Source organism: Zingiber officinale, chromosome 3B, assembly GCF_018446385.1.
Source record: "Zingiber officinale cultivar Zhangliang chromosome 3B, Zo_v1.1, whole genome shotgun sequence".
NCBI classification, from domain to species: domain Eukaryota; kingdom Viridiplantae; phylum Streptophyta; class Magnoliopsida; order Zingiberales; family Zingiberaceae; genus Zingiber; species Zingiber officinale.
Genome location: NC_055991.1, coordinates 71,666,889 through 71,686,001, shown reverse-complemented (window position 1 = coordinate 71,686,001; position 19,113 = coordinate 71,666,889). Strand labels below are relative to the sequence as shown.

At 41.7% G+C, this 19,113-nt stretch overlaps 1 protein-coding gene across 2 annotated transcripts; it reads left to right on the top strand.

Annotated features, from left to right (window-relative positions):
• The first annotated feature begins 9,988 nt into the window (after nt 1-9,988).
• LOC122056544 (BTB/POZ domain-containing protein NPY1-like) lies at nt 9,989-13,021 on the top strand. 2 transcript variants are annotated; one of them, XM_042618541.1, is made up of 4 exons: nt 9,989-10,342; nt 10,475-10,544; nt 10,985-12,112; nt 12,287-13,021. In XM_042618541.1, exons 1-4 carry the CDS (start codon nt 10,281-10,283, stop codon nt 12,830-12,832), a joined length of 1,806 nt encoding a protein of 601 aa, XP_042474475.1. In that variant the 5' UTR covers nt 9,989-10,280; the 3' UTR covers nt 12,833-13,021. The 2 variants fall into 2 exon arrangements, with proteins under 2 accessions (XP_042474475.1, XP_042474474.1); XM_042618540.1 differs by having other exon boundaries at nt 9,989-10,544.
• Nucleotides 13,022-19,113: the final 6,092 nt, after the last annotated feature.

Here is a 19,113-nt window from a genome sequence, read left to right as displayed (position 1 = left end):
ACATGAATAGCTAAATAAAATCTCTAACACTAAATTAGGGTAAAACCCTAATCCACAATCTCAACTTACCAATTTAAATCTAATGGTCGATTAGGGTTAGTTACCTAATCCCTAATCACCAATTAGATTAGAAATCCAACGGTTGATTAGGGTTAATTACCCTAACCCTAACCATTTCATTAGATTTCTTCTACACAATTATTAACTAATCATGGATTAATCCAATGCATTTCTAATCCAATACATGAATCAAATTCATCTAGAATAAGATCATCAAACTAATATCCAATTTCAATACATGATCTACAACAAGATCAATTATCCTATTCCTTACCTCGAATCCAAGGTGATCACCAATAGATCACAACCAAAGGGGTTGCTGCCGGTTAGGGAAAGCTGCTGGATACACCTCAAAGATCACAATCCCAGCCTCACAGCAATAGAACTCACCTCACTGATTGGATCAAGAGAAGAGGTCAACAAGCAGATCACTGATCTCAAATCAAGCAATCCAAGACATCAATCAACCCTTCGATCCTCTGCCCAACAACTCAATTGATCCCATCATCATCAACCGAAACCTAAATCAATCACGAGAAGATGAGGATCAAGGATAGAGTATCGGTAGCAGAGAAGAAGACCTAAGCTTACCTCAATCGATCGTCTCCAGAAAACGTCGCCCCATCCGATCCGTGAAGCAACGTACCAGGAATTCTTCTGTACCCAAATTAACAAGAACGAAGATTGGATCCAAGATCTGATATAGGATCGCTGACCATTAGAGAGTAAGAGAGCAGAATCGAGGAAGAACTCAAAGCTAGGGCACAAATCCGAGCAATGGAAAAGAGGAAGATCGGTCGCTTACCCTCAAGACCCTAATGTTCCTTCCACGCTGACGATCGGGTGGATCTGGATCGATCCAGTAGCGTCGGATCGGGGAAGCAAGGTCGGCTAGAGGAGATGCGACGCCATGCCTACGATCCGGAGAGGAACAGCGCCGCCTGGATCTGTGCTCAACGGCCGCCGACGCTGGTAAAGGAAGTCGCCGGAGCTGGAGCCTTGCTCCAGTCGCCGTCGCTCGTCCGAGAGAGAGAGAACAGAGAAGGAAGAAGGGGAGATCGGGGAAGAAGAGATCGGGATCGTGAGGGTCGGGTGGATCGGCGATTTGGGGGGGGGGGAGAAAAGAAATAAAGGAATTTATAATTAAATCTTTTCCTCACCTAAACGGGTATCCTAAACAGGCTTTATCCGTACCCGTTAATTGATCCCCTCAAAATCCGTCATACGAGCTCCGAAAAATTCCCAGAAAATTTCTAAAATTCCGAAAAATTTTTGTAAGGCTATTTCTCAAATAACCCTATTATTTAAATTTTTCTGAGATCTCACAAGGTTAGTTTGGTTACCCTGTCGGATAGATTATTTTTGGAGGTGCTAGCTATTCTGGAGCCTCCCCTGAACTATTGGCCTTTATTTTTTATTTTTAGTTCTTGGTTTGTGTCTGTTGTTTTTATTGTTATAATTGACTTGATGATATTCTAAGTTTTGGTGGATTTTAAAATATTTAGATTTTGAATTTGTTGGTCTAGGTTTGTATTTTGGTTTTTTACTTGATTTATTCGACTTTACATAATATATTTTTTATTTGGGTATGTAATATTGGTTAAGTCCTACTTACGTGGTTAAGCACGCTTTCGGAACCCAAGCTTTACTTGATTGTTTGTGTTGGGTGATTAACGATTTAAATGTTTTATTTGAACTTGACTTGTAGCCAAGTCCGGTTTTATTGTAAATTACCTTTTGATTATTTAAAATTAGATCTAAATTCTTGGATCTTGTTGTAAATTTCTCTAAAAGATCTTTTAATTTATTAATTTCTATTTTTAATGTTGAATTTTCCTCCTTAAGTGTTAAGTCTTGAGTTGGATTAGCATTTATGATTTGTTCCTTGAAGTTTTGGTTTTCCTCAAGGAGCAATTTATTTTCATTTTCTATTGTGATTAGTCTTCTATTTAAGCATGCAATAATTTTAAAAAACTTTTTATTCAAACTAGAGTATACTTCTTCAGGACCTTCGGAAACGAGTACGGACTCGTGGCTCGATTCGGGTTTGGACCTGTCCTCCGATTCGTCCTCCGGTTCTGCTTCACGAGCCATCAGCGCGAGGTGACTCTGGTGCTTCTGATCTTTGGCCTTCGATTCTTCTGATGAGGAGTCGTCCCAGGTTGCTTTGAGAGCTTCCTTCTTGGATGTCTTCATCTTGTCGCTCTTCAACCTCGGACACTCATTCTTGTAGTGACCCTTCTTGTTGCACCCGAAGCAGGTCACATTCCTCGGTTCGGTTGGGGAGTTGATCTTTTGCAGGTCCTTCTTGCTGAAGCTCTTCTTCCTCCTGGTGAACATCTTCCTTACCAGGTTCACCAGGTACTCTTCGTCTTCAGAATCCTGGTCAGACTCATCTTCAACCTCAGGCTTGTTTTTCGTCCTTTCCTTGAATGAACCTGCAAACAAGGCAACACCTTTCTCGGTCCCGGCGTTAGTTTGCTCGTGCAATTCTAATTCGCAAAACAGTTCATCTAATTTTAACTTAGATAAATTTTTTGAAATCTTGTAGGCATCCACGATTGATGCCCACAAGGTGTTACATGGAAAGGCATTCAATGCGTACCTTATTAGATCACGGTTCTCCATTTAGTGTCCTATCGCGTGGAGTCCGTTGAGGATGTCTTTGATTCTCGCATGTAGTTGACTTGTGATTTCTCCTTCCTCCATTTTAATATTAAATAACTTATTTAAAAGGAGATCGTGTTTCGTTACCTTGACATCGCTCGTTCCTTGGTGTAGCTCGATTAACTTGTCCCATAGTTCTTTCGCATTCTGATGCGGTTCAACTCGGTTCAACTGTAACGACCACCCTTCTTACTACTACTACTACTACTCTCTAAGGGCGACCGCTACTTAACTACTAACTCTACTTAACCGGTACGCTACTTAACTACGAGAAATCCCTACCGAAAAATTTCGGCAGAGTTTCCCCTGTACCGGTAACCAAATCAACAATACAAACAGTGTATACTCAGCCACAAGCGGCTGGAACATATAATCACACGACCACGCAGTATAATAACTCAAATAAAAAAAAGAACTACTCTAACAATAGCAAACAACTATATCACTCCAACAATAGGAAATAACTCAACTACAATGCGGAATAAACTTAACATAGACAAAGGGAAACTACTAAACAATCTCTATCAATTTAATAACTGAAAGAAAACTCCAAAGAAGGAGTCTTGACAGTTTCCTTAGCAAACTCATGATCTCTCCATAGTCCAGCCATCACACACCTTCATCACCACCACCTTGTCGCCTTCCTTGCTAAATCTTTTCCTTTCCTTTATCTGCAGTAGGAGGAAGTGCAGTCTATAAGCATAAAGCTTAGTGAGCGCTATCTACTCACAAAAACTCGATATGCATGTATATAAATAAAAACATGCTAAAACTGAATGCTAACATGTAAAACTACTCATGCTCATAAATAGCAAAGGAATCATACTATCTGAAATACTAAACATGTATAGCTAATCATGCTCAAAATCCAATAAAGGAATCATACTAACTGAAATACTAATCATGTATAGCTAATCATGCTCATAATCCAATGAAGGAATCATACTAACTGAAATACTAAACATGTATAGCTAATCATGCTCAAAATCCAATAAAGGAAACATACTAAACATGTAAAGCTACTAAACATGTAAAACTACTAAACATGTAAAGCTAAACATGCTGAATAATCTAGTAGCAAGGAAACAATTGAAACTACTACTGCATGCTTCAAATAACAAGAAACTAAACTTTCTAATTCTAAACATATTTGAAGCTTGTTTCATTTGTTTCAAAACTTATACTTTAATACTTCAAAATAATAATCAACTTCTCTTGGGCCCGACATTGTACCACTTTGCGCGCATTCTTAGTAAGAATCGAGGTAGCTAATCCCGAAACTACTAAGATACTTCTAGGCCTTATGCCTAGGGGCAACTTGGAGCCCATCCCTTCTAGGCCATGTGCCTAGGGGCAACTTGGAGCCCATCCCTTGGATCTTGTGTCCGGTACATGCCCTTTAAAAGTAAAATACTTTTTATCTTTAAATACTTCTTATAATAAAATGACTTGGCATTTAATAAGCACCTTGTGTGCCAAAATCCCTAAAGTCTTGACTTTGGGATCTACTTAAGGCCTTGGCCTTTCTCTTTCTTTTCTTTTTCTTCCTTTTACTTGTTAATACTTCTAAAAGTATTTATTAGGATTCTTATTTTTCCATTAAAATACATGGATGTTCATGCTTGTTAAAATAGCAAATGGAAATAACTTTGAGCTTACTAATCATGCTATAAAATAGAGCAAAGAAAGCAACTTTAAACTTACTAATCATGCTGTAAAAATAGAGCAAAGAAAAGCAACTTGAGCTTACTAATCATGCTGTAAAAAAATAGAGCAAAGAAAAGTAACTTTGAGCTTTCTAAACATGCTGTAAACTAGGCAAAAGAATGCAACTTTGAGCTTTCTAAACATGCTGTAAACTAACAAACTTCTAAAACCATCTACTCAAAATAAAGGGATGTTTAGTGCTTATTAATATGCAAGGAAACTAAATCCGCAAGGCTAATTATAAGGCTGTTCATGCTTACAAAATGCTAGGTTGTTCATATTCTTTGAATAAGGAAGGTTCTACACATGCATGTTGTTAATAAGAGACTATTCAACACATAATTGCAATTGAACCTCCTTAATTAAACTTAATGGAATTCGATTTCCATAGAGCAACCAAAATCTCTATAGCAAACTACTACAGTAAAGAAGGAGAATCAAAATCTCAAAACTGCTCTTAAGCCTCAACAAGTTTTAACAGGATACCTATGTTTCACATGCACACAGATTTTAGGATTTACTTAGGGTAATAAAATCCTTTAGAGAAAAACTTGCATCTATAGATGAAGAACACTTCATGCTCACAGCAGTAACCAAGAATCTAAGAATCGTATGCCTCAACAAAAAGGGTAAACATGACCTGGAATCAAAAGCTCCTTAAAAACATGTTGTTCTAAGCTCTGAACACACTTCAACAGGTTAGCAACAAAGCAAATCAAAAATCTTAAATCTATCCACTTCCCTTCAAGCTTCCAATTCCTAAAAACATGCTTCAGCCATCACTTCCCACATCTTGTGCCACGGCAAGAAAACAATAAAAGAATGCAAAGCTTCGGCAACAACATGAATGCCATAAAATACAATCCGAAAACACGGAATCAACTTAAAACTCGGAACAACTCCTACTGCAGGTGAGAAGCAACTCACTTTGGTGTTCTTTAACTTACAACCGAAGAAGATGACCTCTAGGGTTTCGGTAGAGCTTCGTTTTCTCCCGTTTCCTTGTGTTCCTCGAGCTCCCCTTGCCGGAATGGTCACCCACGGGTGGAGACCGGCCGGAAAACACCTCGCCGGCGTCGAGAGGAGGAAACCCTAGCCTAGGCTGCGGTTTCGCCCGAGAGGAGAAGACGGCGTCGCGTGGTGAGAGGAGAAAAGGAGAGATTGGGTTTTAGGTTTCGGGAAGGAAATTAATCTCCTTAAATAACCTGGGTTATTTTCGGTTCCATCTATTACTCAAATATATTTGTTCCCACACTTAGTTAACAAAACGAGCTCAGCTCGGTTGGTTGGGTTGAATACTGCTTGAGCCCGAGAAGCTGGGTTCGAATCCTAGCTCTTGCACTTTGTGTTTTTTTTTAAACTTTCTCCACTCGGTAAAAATACCAAACGGACTCCAAAAATTACATAAAAATACTCTAAAAATTCCTTAAAATCTCTAGAATATTTCTATAGCATTTCCAAATATTTTTAAGGACTTTTAGAACTCGAAATAGGGAAAATTGGGTCGTTACATCAACTCTTCCTTCGTCAGTCCGCATTGTAGCGTGTTGAGTGCTTTAAAGTCTATTGACGATTTTTTCTTCATGCCCGGAGGCCACTATTCCGGGTCCAGTGGTATTTCGGAGTTGTTGATCGGTACCTTGTAGCCTCTGGTGACGTTGTACCATTGGTCGAAATCGGTCTTCAAGTAGACCTTCATCTGCTTCTTCCAATACGAAAAATCATCTCCGTTGAATAGGGGAGGACGTACCGTGCTGAAGCCTTCAATTTGAGACATTTTAATCTGCACACAAGTAAACAAATAAACACAAAGATCCCAAGACTAGGTCTTGGATTAGTAGTGCGGAATAAAATAAAAGAAAACTAAAAACTGAATTGGTGTTGCACCAATTTAGATTAATTGCGATGAAAAATATTCCAAAAAGATAACAATACCAGTTTGGAATATGACGAGAAATTGAAAACCGAAGAAAAAAGAAAGAAACGAATTTCACCCCTTGTCTGATTGGTGGTTGCACTAAATCAGAGTGGTACCTGCTTTGATACCACTTGTTGGATCGATGAGTTTCACTAGAGGGGGGGTGAATAGCGATTTAAAACTTTCAGCGTATAGAGTAGGTAGCAGAAAAATGAAAACACAATGCTAACATGGTCATTTTACTTGGTTCGGAGCCTTTGTCGATTCCTACTCCAAGGCCCGCACTCGTTGAGTGCTTTCGTTGGGTAATCACTAATAATCGAAAGGTCTTTACAAATGCAGTACAGGAATTATTTAGTAAAAGAAAAGAACCCGACAATAAGAGAATAAGATAATAAACAAAACTTGTTGGAGAGCCTTCGCAGCATCGCAGAAGCACAGAAGCGTAGATAATGAGTTATTCCTTTGCTTCAGCCTTCACCCTCCTTATATAGGAGGTTCGGGGTGCTCGGATCCCTTCAGGGTGCCTTGAATGTGACATAGCCGAGCCAGTCAGCAATCTCCACGTAGCGAAGCGACGATATGGATAAAAGTTGCCTCCGGGCGCCCGGACCCTTGTTTTCTGCAATCTCCTTCCTACAATAAAACGTTAGTCCAAGACAAGTATAAATTATATCCTACAAAACAGAATGTTAGCACAATTTATAGATAAGAAGAATAGTAATTAGATTCCGTCTCCTCGAGACCGGAATCTAGTCACGATCTCGACTTAGATATCCGAAATGGATCTAAGTCGGATCGACGCCTAATGTTCCCTTCCCGGGAACGCGTCCTCACAGTCACTCCCCTCCAGTGACTTACCTTCACTTACCTGCCAGACGTTTGATCAACCCTTCGACCCGTCTGGGCTTCGTGCTAGCTATCCGGTCAGCCCGTCGACCTAGCTGGACTTTGTGCCAAACGTCTAATCAGCCCATCGACTTGTTTGGACTTCATGCCAACTATCCGGTCGGCCCGTCAATCTAGCTGGGCTTCGTGCCAAACATCAGGTCAACCCGTCGACCTGTCTGGGCTTCTCCTACACACTCGGTTAGAGTGTTAGATAACAACGAAACTAACTTAACATATTTTATCATTCATCAAAACTTGAGTTAAACCGTTAGTGCTAACCGCACCAACAAGTATATCACTGGTCGGCTAAAGAACTGACCGGATCTAGCAAACTTAGGTTCATATTACTTCTAGAATAGATCTCCAACACTATCCAGTATATAACTAACCAGCTTAAAGGAAGAAACAGATATATAGTCGGTCGGTTTAAAGACCTAGTCGGGATACACTCAGCAGATAGCATGGTTAGAGAATCACAACAATCTATCATAATAACAATCATTTATTAGAGAATATTCCTTTATTATAATGTGAGCATTTACTAGAACCTTCTTCGGAGGTGATTACACTACTCGTCAGTCGATAATTTATGACAACATATTCATTCAATCACCTCATTAATGACATAAGTTATAAAAGACAAAAGAGGTGCACATATGGGTAACGGAAGATTCCCTGATGGTTACTCTACAATCTCTAACATTTTCTATCACCTCATGATTGCGAAGGTTATGAGAGATGGTATATAAAGGGGATCCTCTCCATTGGCAAGATATGCATGCTTTACAATCATTTATGTGCACGCATCTATTGTTGATCTTCTTAATTTTCGCTTGGACATTCCACTGACTTGAGTGTAGAAGGGCCTTCGCCAGGGACCCCTTCTTTGATTTTTGGGTACTGATATCTTGTCTGCTCTCTTGAGTGTGTGTAGAGTAGAGAAAGGTATTGGGAGCTCTTCTCCTATTCTAGTTCGTCATCTTCTCTCCCATGTGAAGTCTTCGGTCAGTTAATTATATCGTCACCTGTCCAGCGCGTCATCTCTTTAGTTTTCAAATAAGATCAATATATATATATACACACACACTATGTGACTTTATTTATTCGTCTGTGTATGATAGACACCGATATGACACACATGTCTATTTTTTTTTCTTTTCTTTTTTAAAATTTAACATTTTCTCGTTTTCACCTCGTCGTTGGTTTTCACTAGATGTCGACGGATCTTCCCAAGCTAGACTCCAGTCAGACCCCAATCAAACCTCAGCCGAATTGCGGCCAGAATCTGACCGGAATCCTGCCGTGATTGTAGCTGAATCGAGGCCAATTGTGGTTAGATTCCTATTGCAATCCAACAACAAATCTAGTCACGAACCAATTGAGGTCCGACTATGGCCGGATTGCGACTAGAATCCCAGCTAGAATCTTGTCAAAATCTAGCTGCGATCGCGGCCGCTAGCTTCATGATCAGACAATGGCCAATTGTTATATATATATCTAAAAGATATCAAATATTAAATGATAACGGACAGAAAAAAAAAAAGGCAAAATATTTTATATTTTTTAAAATTAATTATTCGAATGTCACTTCAATATTGGCCAATTAATTGGCATTGCAGAAAGTCAAAGAAGCGAATTTCTTGGCCTTGGAAAAAATTAGCTACAAGATTTGAAATAGAAGAAATCTGGTCGGAGAGTTGGAAAATATGCCTTTCAATGTCTGCTCTTATTTTGATTTATTTGTATTTTTTTATTTCCTTTTAAAATAAATATTACCATATTTATCAAGTCAAATTAAAAGAATGTCTCTAATTATCAGAATAAAAAAAATATATTTAGCAGCTATGTAAATAACTGTTATAATGGTGCAAATTATTTTGTCTGGTGTTTATTTTTTTTATACAAAGAGGTGCTAAGTAAAATATCTTACATGATTTATCTATCACGCGCCTATCAAACTAACCGTTTAGAATGTATGAAATCATATTTTACTTTAGTAAATAACTATTATAATATATAAAATCTATAATTTTTTATATAATATATACATATATTATAATTCGATTAATCTTAAAATAGATGATCAGATCTCATATTTTGTTCATCAGATAAAGTTTTAAAGCGTGATGATTTTAGATGTGACATTCCAATTTTATCAATAGTTCAATTAATGATTGTAAATATACCCTGTATAAGAATTGAATTTAGTTCGGGTCTCTGACTATGAGCTAAAATCTATATTTGCTAATATAATATAGTAGTTATTAAAATAATTTTAATTAAATATATAAAAAATATGAAATAAAACTATTTTTAATATAAGAAATATATAATTTTATTTAATTAAGAATCTCTTTAATTTTTACGAGTCTTTATTTAGATAAAAAAATTTAACACGGCAGTATTTCACCAGCTACGTTCCATAGAAAACATGAACGGAGCATCCCCTCCTAGCCTTTTGAGGCACTGCGCCGCGCTGCGCCGCGCTGCGCTAACGAAAGCGATGCCAGCTCTTGCCATGGCCGAGGCGGCCCAGTTGGCATAATCGATCGCAAACACAAGAGCAGCAGGAGCGGAGGCGAGGAGAGAAAGAGAAAAATAACCTATGGAATAGGGATACAGAATAATTAATGGCGCTGATAAAGAAGGAGAAACTGGTAAAGAAGTGCATTGCGAAGCAGACTGCGCGGATAAGTAAGCCCGTGTCATCATCACCATCGCCACACTACACGACACGCTATTCTTCTCCTCTTCCCAACACACACGTACTCTCTCTCTCTTTTATGATGCGCAGCACCAAAGACTGCAATAGACAGCGGGAGTTGGTGTGAAGAAACCGAGAGCAGCAGCGTCGCGGAGCAGGGCGCGCTGCGGGGGCGGCGATTTCCAGAAGGATGCATTGAATCGAATTGAATGGCGTAGGCTAGGGAGGCGTGTGGGTGAGGGCTTTAAAGCGTGAGCGGCGCTGGAGGTTGGGGGAAGTGAAATGGTTTGAGAACGAGGCAGGAGAGGCTTCCCTTTTCCGGCGACGTCGGAGATGAAGTTCATGAAGCTCGGATCAAAGCCGGACGCGTTCCGGTCGGACGGGAGCTGCATCAGGTTGGATCTTTTTCCTTCTCCGCGATCGTCCTCGCCATCAAAATCGCTTCTTGCCGTCGATTTTGTGTGTGTTTTTTTTTTGCTTCAAATCTTTGCGCTCTTTCTTCTTTTATTGATATCAAACTCATGCAGGTTTGTGGCGTCTGAACTGCCAACAGACGTCGTTATACACGTCGAAGAAGTGAGATTTTTCTTGCACAAGGTCAGTAAATGAACTGAACAACTCATCCGAATTTCGATCGTGTTTATTTTGATGTATAATGAAGGATCATGTTTACTGAATTGAGTGGAAGAAATCTGTGAGAATGGCAAACTGTTTAGGCTGGGGAACAAGTTCTCCCAAGTAAACAAGAGAGCTAAACAAATCCTTTTCCCGCTTCTCATGTAAACAACGCTGCATGATCTTCTCCTTGTTGTTGGATATATTAGTCCTTTTAGGAATCATAGTTTTCAGGTTGTTGATGGACAATCAAGTCCTTTTTCGATATCGATAATCTGCATGAACTTCAATTTGTATCTGATTGTAGACTTGGAGCTCTTCATGTTGCTCAAATGTTGAACAAACAAGTCCTTTTTAGATATCGATAATTTGCACGGACTTCAATTTGCTCAAATGTTTTCACTGGTTATATCTGAATGCAGTTTCCTCTTTTAGCGAAGAGCAACCGATTGCAAAGGTTGGTACTCAGAGCCACTGAAGATAGTTCAGATGATATCGTCTTGCACGATTTCCCTGGTGGACCGAAATCATTTGAGATTTGCATGAAATTCTGCTACGGCATTACAGTGACTCTCAATGCCTACAATGTTGTTTCCGCAAGGTGTGCCGCAGAGTACCTTGAGATGGATGAAGGTGTCGAGAAGGGGAATCTGATACACAAATTAGAGGTTTTCCTCAACACGAGTGTGTTGCGGAGTTGGAAAGATTCGATCATCGTTTTTCAGATGACTACGTCATCTTTGCCGTGGTCTGAAGAGCTGAAGATTGTAGGAAGGTGCATTGACTGCATTGCTTCGAAGACATTGGTCGATCCTATTAACGTCAACTGGTCGTACACCTACGATCGCAAATCTGCAGCCTCTACTGAGATAGTCGAGAAGCTGCAAGGGATGCATAAAGTTCCTAGTGACTGGTGGATGGAAGATCTATGTGAATTGGATGCTGATCTTTATAAGAGAGTAATGGTCGTGGTGAAATCGAAGGGGAGGCTGTCCTCTGACATGATCGGGGAGGCTCTCAAGGCTTACGCAGCTCGATGGTTGCCCGATTCTTATGAATCTTTGATCGATGATGATGAGTACATGAAAAAGAGCAGGATTATAGTAGAAACCATCATCTCACTTTTGCCTACCGACGAGTGCTCAGGGTGTATGTGCAGGTTTTTACTCGAATTACTAAAAGTTGCTATCTTGGTTGGAGCTAGGGATGTATTGAAGGATGAACTTATCGATCGAATCGGGATTCAGTTGCACAAAGCTTCAGTCAAAAGTCTGCTGATTCCTTTGAAATCAGGCAGCGGCGATACAATGTATGATGTCGATCTGGTGCAAAGTCTCATTCATAAATTTACAACGCATATAGGTTGCAGCTTTGTCGATAAGAATGGATCGTTGGTAGCTTTAGGGAAACTGATTGATGGTTATCTTTCTGAAATAGCGAACGATCCTAACGTATCGATATCTAGATTTAGTAAGCTTACCGTGTCAATTCCTGATTCAGCAAGGCCAGTTCATGATGGATTGTACACAGCCATCGATATCTACTTGAAGGTAAGCTCCCGAAAACTTTTTACTATTCTTTAGTATCAATCTTGCGATATAATCTTGTCGTTAGAATTGTGATTAAAAGTAATAGTCACAGTTACTGGTCGGACAGGTTTAATATGATTGGTTTGTAGAGATATGATGTTATGCCTTTCATCTTCTCGATTGAAAATATCTCAGGAACATCCAAACTTGATGAAAGCCGATAAAAGGAGGATTTGCAACTTGATAAACGTTAGGAAGCTCTCGTCCGAGGCTTATGTCCACGCGGCACAAAATGAGAGACTGCCACTTCGAACCGTCGTTCAAGTCCTCTTCTTCGAGCAGTTAAAGGCATCCAGGAGTACACTGGCACCGACCGACAATGCTTCATTACCGCAAACAGCAATGGACGAAGAGTGGGAAGGGCGGGTTGTGTCGGAGCACCATTGCAGCCTGAAACAGCAGCTAGGGAGCTTGAAGATAAAGGTGGATGAGTGCCGAAGCAGCGATGACAAGCGGAGCAAAAGCATGAGCGAGAAGGGGGGCAGCGGGGGCCTGCTGTTGTCGTCGTCGTCGTCATCGTCTAGGTCGAGGAGGTTGTTCGATAAGCTGTGGGCAGTAAAGGGGGAGACGATAAGGAGCTCGGAGACATCGGGGAGCTCTCAAAGCCCTCCTGTTTCTGTGAAGCCTGCTGAAGCTAAGTCTTGTGGCTCATCAAGGCACACCAGATACTCAATTTCATGATTAAGGGGAAAACAAAAGAAAATGTCAAAAAAGAAGTTATTTTGCCAAATTAGATTGTGTATAAAATTGTGTGTTTTGATCGTGATGGTGTGGGCGATACATGTTTATTTTTTTTATTTTTGATTTTTTCGTGTTTCCTTGGAGGGAAATTTATGAGCAGAGGGAAAAGATGTCTGCTTTGTATTATGATCGGTGCAGAGATTTTTTTTTAAATTTTTTAAATGAGATGTGACCTGATCCTGATCGAAAACTAAGTTGGACAGAGATTGACTGTGTTGCCCTCATTGTTGACGGAAAGTCATGGAGACGTCTTGTTGACCTGACACCTACCGGAAAGGTTCCCATAGGTGAGTGACGAGGTGTGATGACTGGGACGATGAGGCGAGGGTCTTCTGCGCACACTCAGACAAACCACCCTCATGTTAGAGGCCAAGAATTAGGGAAAAAGTCTCGAGAGTAGACTCTTCGACGCTTAAGTCAGGTACTTTTCCCCAAGAATTACAGTGAAACAAAAAAATGAAAAGTAAAGGACGAATGTGAAGAGATGAGTGAGCGTACCTGCGTAAGGAAAAAAACCTTCCCTTTTATATGACAGTGCGTACTTCTGGAGTCTGACGAGTGTCAGGGAATGTCGGATGTTATGATTTGTCTGGCGGTGAATGACACATGACATCTTCCTATAGGCCTGAGGAGGAATAGGTGGGCAATGAGCCCTAGACCGTTAGCATATTTCCTGACATGCGGTGATTATTCTCTGACAGGTTGTTACAATTCCCTGGCTTGATTGTCGCATAGTGCGTGCCCATCCAGATCCTTTAATCCTGGACTATGCCCCTGTACCTTCACACCCTGACCTATGGGCACAGATATTCCCTGGCTTGTGTTTGTCGCCCCGTAAATCCAGATCTGTATGTCCAGCCCTGCATTTGCCATTCGGTAAATCCCGGTAAATTCAGACTTGCGCTTACCGCCCTACCAATCGAGACCCTCGCTTGCCGTTCCTTAAGTCTCGTCCTGTATGCGCGGCCCTGCTCCGTATTTTATCTTGTAAGTCCCGACCTGTAAGCCTTAGTCCGCCTATCCTGAACTGTACGTCCTGGTCTGTATATCTTGTTCTGCATGTCTTATCCTGTAAGTCCTGACCTGTAAGCCTTAGTCCGCCGATCCTGAATTGTACGCCCCTGTTCTGCATGTATTATCCTGTAAGTCTTGACTTGTAAGCCTTAGTCCGTCTATCCTGAACTATACGTCCCTATTCTGCATGTCTTATCCTGTGAGTCATGACTTGTAAGCCTTAGTCCGCCTATCCCGAACTGTACGTCCTGATCCATATATCCTGTTCTGCATGTCTTATCCTGTAAGTCCTGACCTGTAAGTCTTAGTCCGCCTATCCTGAACTGTACGCCCCTATTCTACATGTCTTATATTGTGAGTTCTGACCTGTAAGCCTTAGTCCGCCTATCCCGAACTGTACGTCCTAGTCCATTTATCTTGTTTTGCATGTCTTATCCTGTAAGTCCTGACCTGTAAACCTTAGTCTGCCTATTCTGAACTGTGCGTCCTACCTTCCGAGTTCCTACTTGCCATATAGGCCTAACCCCTGAATGCCCTATAGGCTCGATCCTGACTGTCATATAATCTTGACTTTTGACCCTCACGTAGGGCGGACCTTTAACCACCACGTAGGCTGGACCTCTGACCACCACGTAGGCTTGACTCCTGACCTCCACATGGGCTTGACTTCTGACAGCCACGTGGGCTTGACTTCTGACCTCCACATGGGCTTGACTTCTGTTACGCTCCGCAAGTGTACGGAAATGTCGCAAGTAATATAAAAGATTATCGTATCCACAGGGACTGGAATAAGCATCAGAAATGTCTCAATGCGAATTAGCTAAACAACTATCCAATTGTTTCAAATGCAAAGTGAAGGTAAACAAATCTAATATTAAAGATCAACAAACAAGAGTTTAGTGTTTTGGGTTATGATAAGGGGAGATTCTAAGAGTTTCGGTTTCTTTGTAAGATTTCTTGAATGTAAATGGTTCACCAATTCTTATCCCTCAATTGTCAAACACTTGTAGAAAGTTGCCGGTTCTCTCTTGCAATAGATAACCGGCTAAGGACTGAGAAATGTATTTAAATATGATCAATTAGACGTGAACCTACGTTGTCCTTACACAGAAGCGCACCTATTACTATGCCTTCCTCGGATATCAACATAGAAGCCCACAACTTATTAATCTATCAAGATACAAGAAACTAATCACAAGATCCATCCTACTCTCTTGAATATTCCTATTTCCTCTTCAAGATTATCTCTCAAACGTCCTTACACGGGCTTGCACCTGTCACGTGGATCCCTCGGATGATCGAGTGAGAGTTTATCTTTACTAAGTCCACAAGAAATCCAAACAATCAATCAAGAATGAGAATTAAGCACACATCACCATTAATCATTCAAGATCTAATTGATACAAGCAAGACAATGTCATTGAAACAAGAAATTGGCAAATCCATAAGAGATTACATCAATCCATCATACAAATACTCCCTTAATCCTAGAATACAAGATCTACTCCATGAATCGAGGAAGAATACCCGAAAAAAATAATGATTACAAGCATTTCTTAAATCCCCAATCCAAGAAACCAAGAAAAGGGGGAAAGAGAAAACTTATCTACGAAGAAGCCTCGTCTTCGGATCCAATCCTCGCTCCGGAGTCGAAATCGTCAAGAACTCCCCTCGAATCGTCCAGAAATCCTCCCAAGAATGGGAGGATACCACCAAATCTTGCCCTCCCAAAGGGGAAGAGATCCCCTTTCAATTCATGAAGGAGGGTTTAAATAGAGGAGGAAATCGGGTGTCACACGGCCCCATGACACGACCGTGTGAGATTCACACGGCCATGTCCAGTTCCTTCTCTGCTAAAGCTGCACGGCCGTGTGACTCACACGGCTAGGACCCTTCTGCTCTCTGGAAATGTTACACGGCCGTGTGGTGCACACGGCCACCACCTGCTTGGCCTCTGGAAACCTCACACGGCCGTGTAGATCTACACGGCCATGTAAGGCATCTGCTCTAATTTCTTCAAATCAAGACATGGCCGTGTGAGATTCACACGGCCATGTCCTCTTCCCTTCCTGTTAAAACTACACGGCCGTGCGTGGTACACGGCCTGATGCTCTCTCCCTTCAATTCCTTCCAAGCTTGTCCGAGGACGCATAATCTTCACCAATTTTGACTCCTGTGTACAGAAAATGCACAAAAAGCAGATCTCCGAACCAAAAGAGTAAATATGCTAAAAGGAAAGCTGGAAGTATAAAAATGCATAGATCAAGCATGCTCAAAGTATGTAAATGTGCGTAAAAATATGCATAAAAGAGTATATAATCTAGGCACATCAACTTCTGACTGCCACGTGGGTTTGACTTATGATCGCCACGTGGGCTTGACTTCTGACCACGTTAGCTATCCGACCCCTCTATCATGCACCGTATCACAGGCCTCTCCCTCAAGTCTAGTCGAATGAGGCTCCAGTCTGACTGACTAGACCCAGGTCCCGTTCTTACCTGACCTTGCCTTTGTGTCTCTTTGACTGCTAGCCCTTTTCTCAATATCCCACTCAGAATTTATCACCATCCATAAATGCTAGGTGGGACTTTACTGCATGCGCGCCCATTCCGCAATCCTCGATCCTGCTATTTTTCCATAAATGCTACACTATTTTTCAAACATCCTCACATGCTCTGAGGTTCACTCTTCATATTCCCCTCTCTTAAAAAGGGTCGCGTATACTGCCGCTTTCACTTTCCTTAGGCTACCTTCCTCTTTGCTCATGGAATCAGACGAGATATCTTCTCTGCGCTACCGGCTCACTCATTTGACACAGCTGTTAACTCACAAAGATGAGGCCTTGCTTGAGATGACACAAAGTAGGGACCTTCAGCCCTCTCTCTATCGTGAAGTGGAAGAACTCTGGCCGATGGCTAAATCCAGGACTCGGACCGAGGAAGCTCTAAAGTATAAAGCTTATTCAGACTTGAAGAGTCAAACTCATTTCATTATCTACTTGAAGCTGAAGTACGAGGACACTGTAGCCCTCCTGCAAGAAGAAAGCCGGATAAAAGATGAAACCATTACCCATCTACAAAGCAGCATCTAATGTATTAAGGAGGAATTGGCTCAAGCGCGGGCTTATCTGGCGAGGCGGGACCAGGCATCTCGATCTTGTAATAATGTGGACTCTTGAAAGATATTTCTCAACTCTTATTAAATAAACAGTGTTCTCTGCATTACCTACCTATTAGGGTGTGGGTTTGTACTTCCTTGTTTCTCCTATTATTACGTTCTATAGACGCATGTTCCCAAAGAAAATTTTCTACAAAGGATAATTAATTTACTTACCAAACCTTTTGCTTACCACAAGGGTTGGAACGTCGTGGCTCATATAGGCCTGCTTGCTTGTAGCTCATATTTGAACTTGTAGCTCAGATTTAAAGTGAAAGTATGGCCTACAGACCTGTTGAGCACGAGAGTATGTCCCTTTGTGGCTCGCACTGAGGCGAGAGTAGGGGACACCGACTGGAAGGTCGTTGGGCGTGAGAGCATGCTCACTTATAACTCGCACTGGGGCGAGAGTCTGGGACACCGACCTGGAAAGTCATTGGGCGTGAGAGCATGCTCACTTATAACTCGCGCTGGGGCGAGAGTCTGGGACATCGACCTGGAAGGTCGTTGGGCACGAGAGCATGCTCACTTATAACTCACACTGGGGCGAGAGTTTGGGACACCGACCTGGAAGGTTGTTGGGCGTGAGAGCATGCTCACTTATAACTCGCCCTGGGGCGAGAGTCTGGGACACCGACCTGGAAGGTTGTTGGGCGTGAGAGCATGTTTACTTATAACTCGCACTGAGGTGAGAGTCTGAGACACCGACCTGGAAGGTCATTGGGCATGAGAGCATGCTCACTTATAACTCGTACTGGGGCGAGAATCTGGAAGCGTGAGCAGGAAGCTGTTCAGAAACTCCTTGGGGCTGGTCCAGGAATTGGATTGATATTTGAGGGCTGGCCTAGGGGTTATCCCTACAATTCCCGCTCTGGTGTCTCATTTTAGGTGTCCAGCCAATTGTGCGCTACTTGGGATATTTCCTGCAAATATCTCATACAAACTTTAATCAGATAAGCTATTTGTTCATTTTATATCTTACTAAGCGCCAAATTCAAATTCATGCTCCCTTTCAATTTCCTCCCTCTTTCCCGAGGTGGGCGCATGACCTTGACGTATGACTTTCCTTTGCTTTTCCCGAGGTAACCGCATGACCGTCTTTCCCTCTAACATATGGCCTTCCTGCGCTGGAATGTTACCGTATAAAAATCTCCTTCCATGATTTGCTTGTCACGCCCATCATTAATACCTTTCATAGAGGAATGACACGTGTCCCACAAACCTTTCCCGCCACTGTGACTGATCAACGCCTTTTGGCACACGACCCTAGATCCGACGACTCAAGTTATCATACCTCCCCCCTTTCGATGCTTCCTAGGGGTTTTGCTTTATAAACCCTAAAGGCTGTCCACCGTCACCCTATCTCCATTTTGACTGCTTTCGACTCTTCCACTTCTTCTTGCTCTTCCTGCTAAGTCTTCCCTCCATATTTGTCTCTTGTGAGCACTTCTTATCTTCCTTTTTATCCCCTCCAATTTCCTCATGGCTGATGGTAAGGAGATGCCCTAGTATTCATATTATATTTCGGATTTAGATAATAACGACTTGTCCCAGATCCATGCTAGTCTGCACCTTACCGACAATTACCAACTACAACCTCCCAGACCAGACGAACACCCATCTTCCCCTCCCCAAAGCTTTGCAACTTTTTTCAAGGAACAACTCTTGGGAGGTCTTCGCTTTCCTCTTCACCCATTTTTCTCCTCCTTGAGCCAATATTTCGGTATCCCGCTTTTTTGGTTTGCTCCTAATGCCTTTCGTGCTATATGCGGAATGGTCATCCTCTGTCGTGTATACCAAATTCCTTTAACCGTCCAGCTTTTCCACCACTTTTACTCTCTCAAACGATCCGAGCTCGGCGTGTTCATGGTACAATCCCGGGTCGAGTGTAAATTCTTCTCTGATATGCCCTCCTCCAACAGGGGTTGGAAATCCCGCTTCTTCTTCATTAGGCTGCCCGAGTCGGTGCTCTGGCCAACAAAATGGCATTCCAACCTTCCTTCACCTTTTGAACTACCCGATCATAAGCACCAACCTGTCTGCCATGCAAC

Coding starts and splice junctions, on each gene's coding strand:
- LOC122056544 (XM_042618540.1), top strand. CDS start 10,281: ATGAAGTTCATGAAGCTCGGATCAAAGCCGGACGCGTTCCGGTCGGAC. Junction 10,545..10,984: donor TGAGATTTTTCTTGCACAAG/GTCAGTAAATGA, acceptor ATCTGAATGCAG/TTTCCTCTTTTAGCGAAGAG. Junction 12,113..12,286: donor CCATCGATATCTACTTGAAG/GTAAGCTCCCGA, acceptor AAAATATCTCAG/GAACATCCAAACTTGATGAA.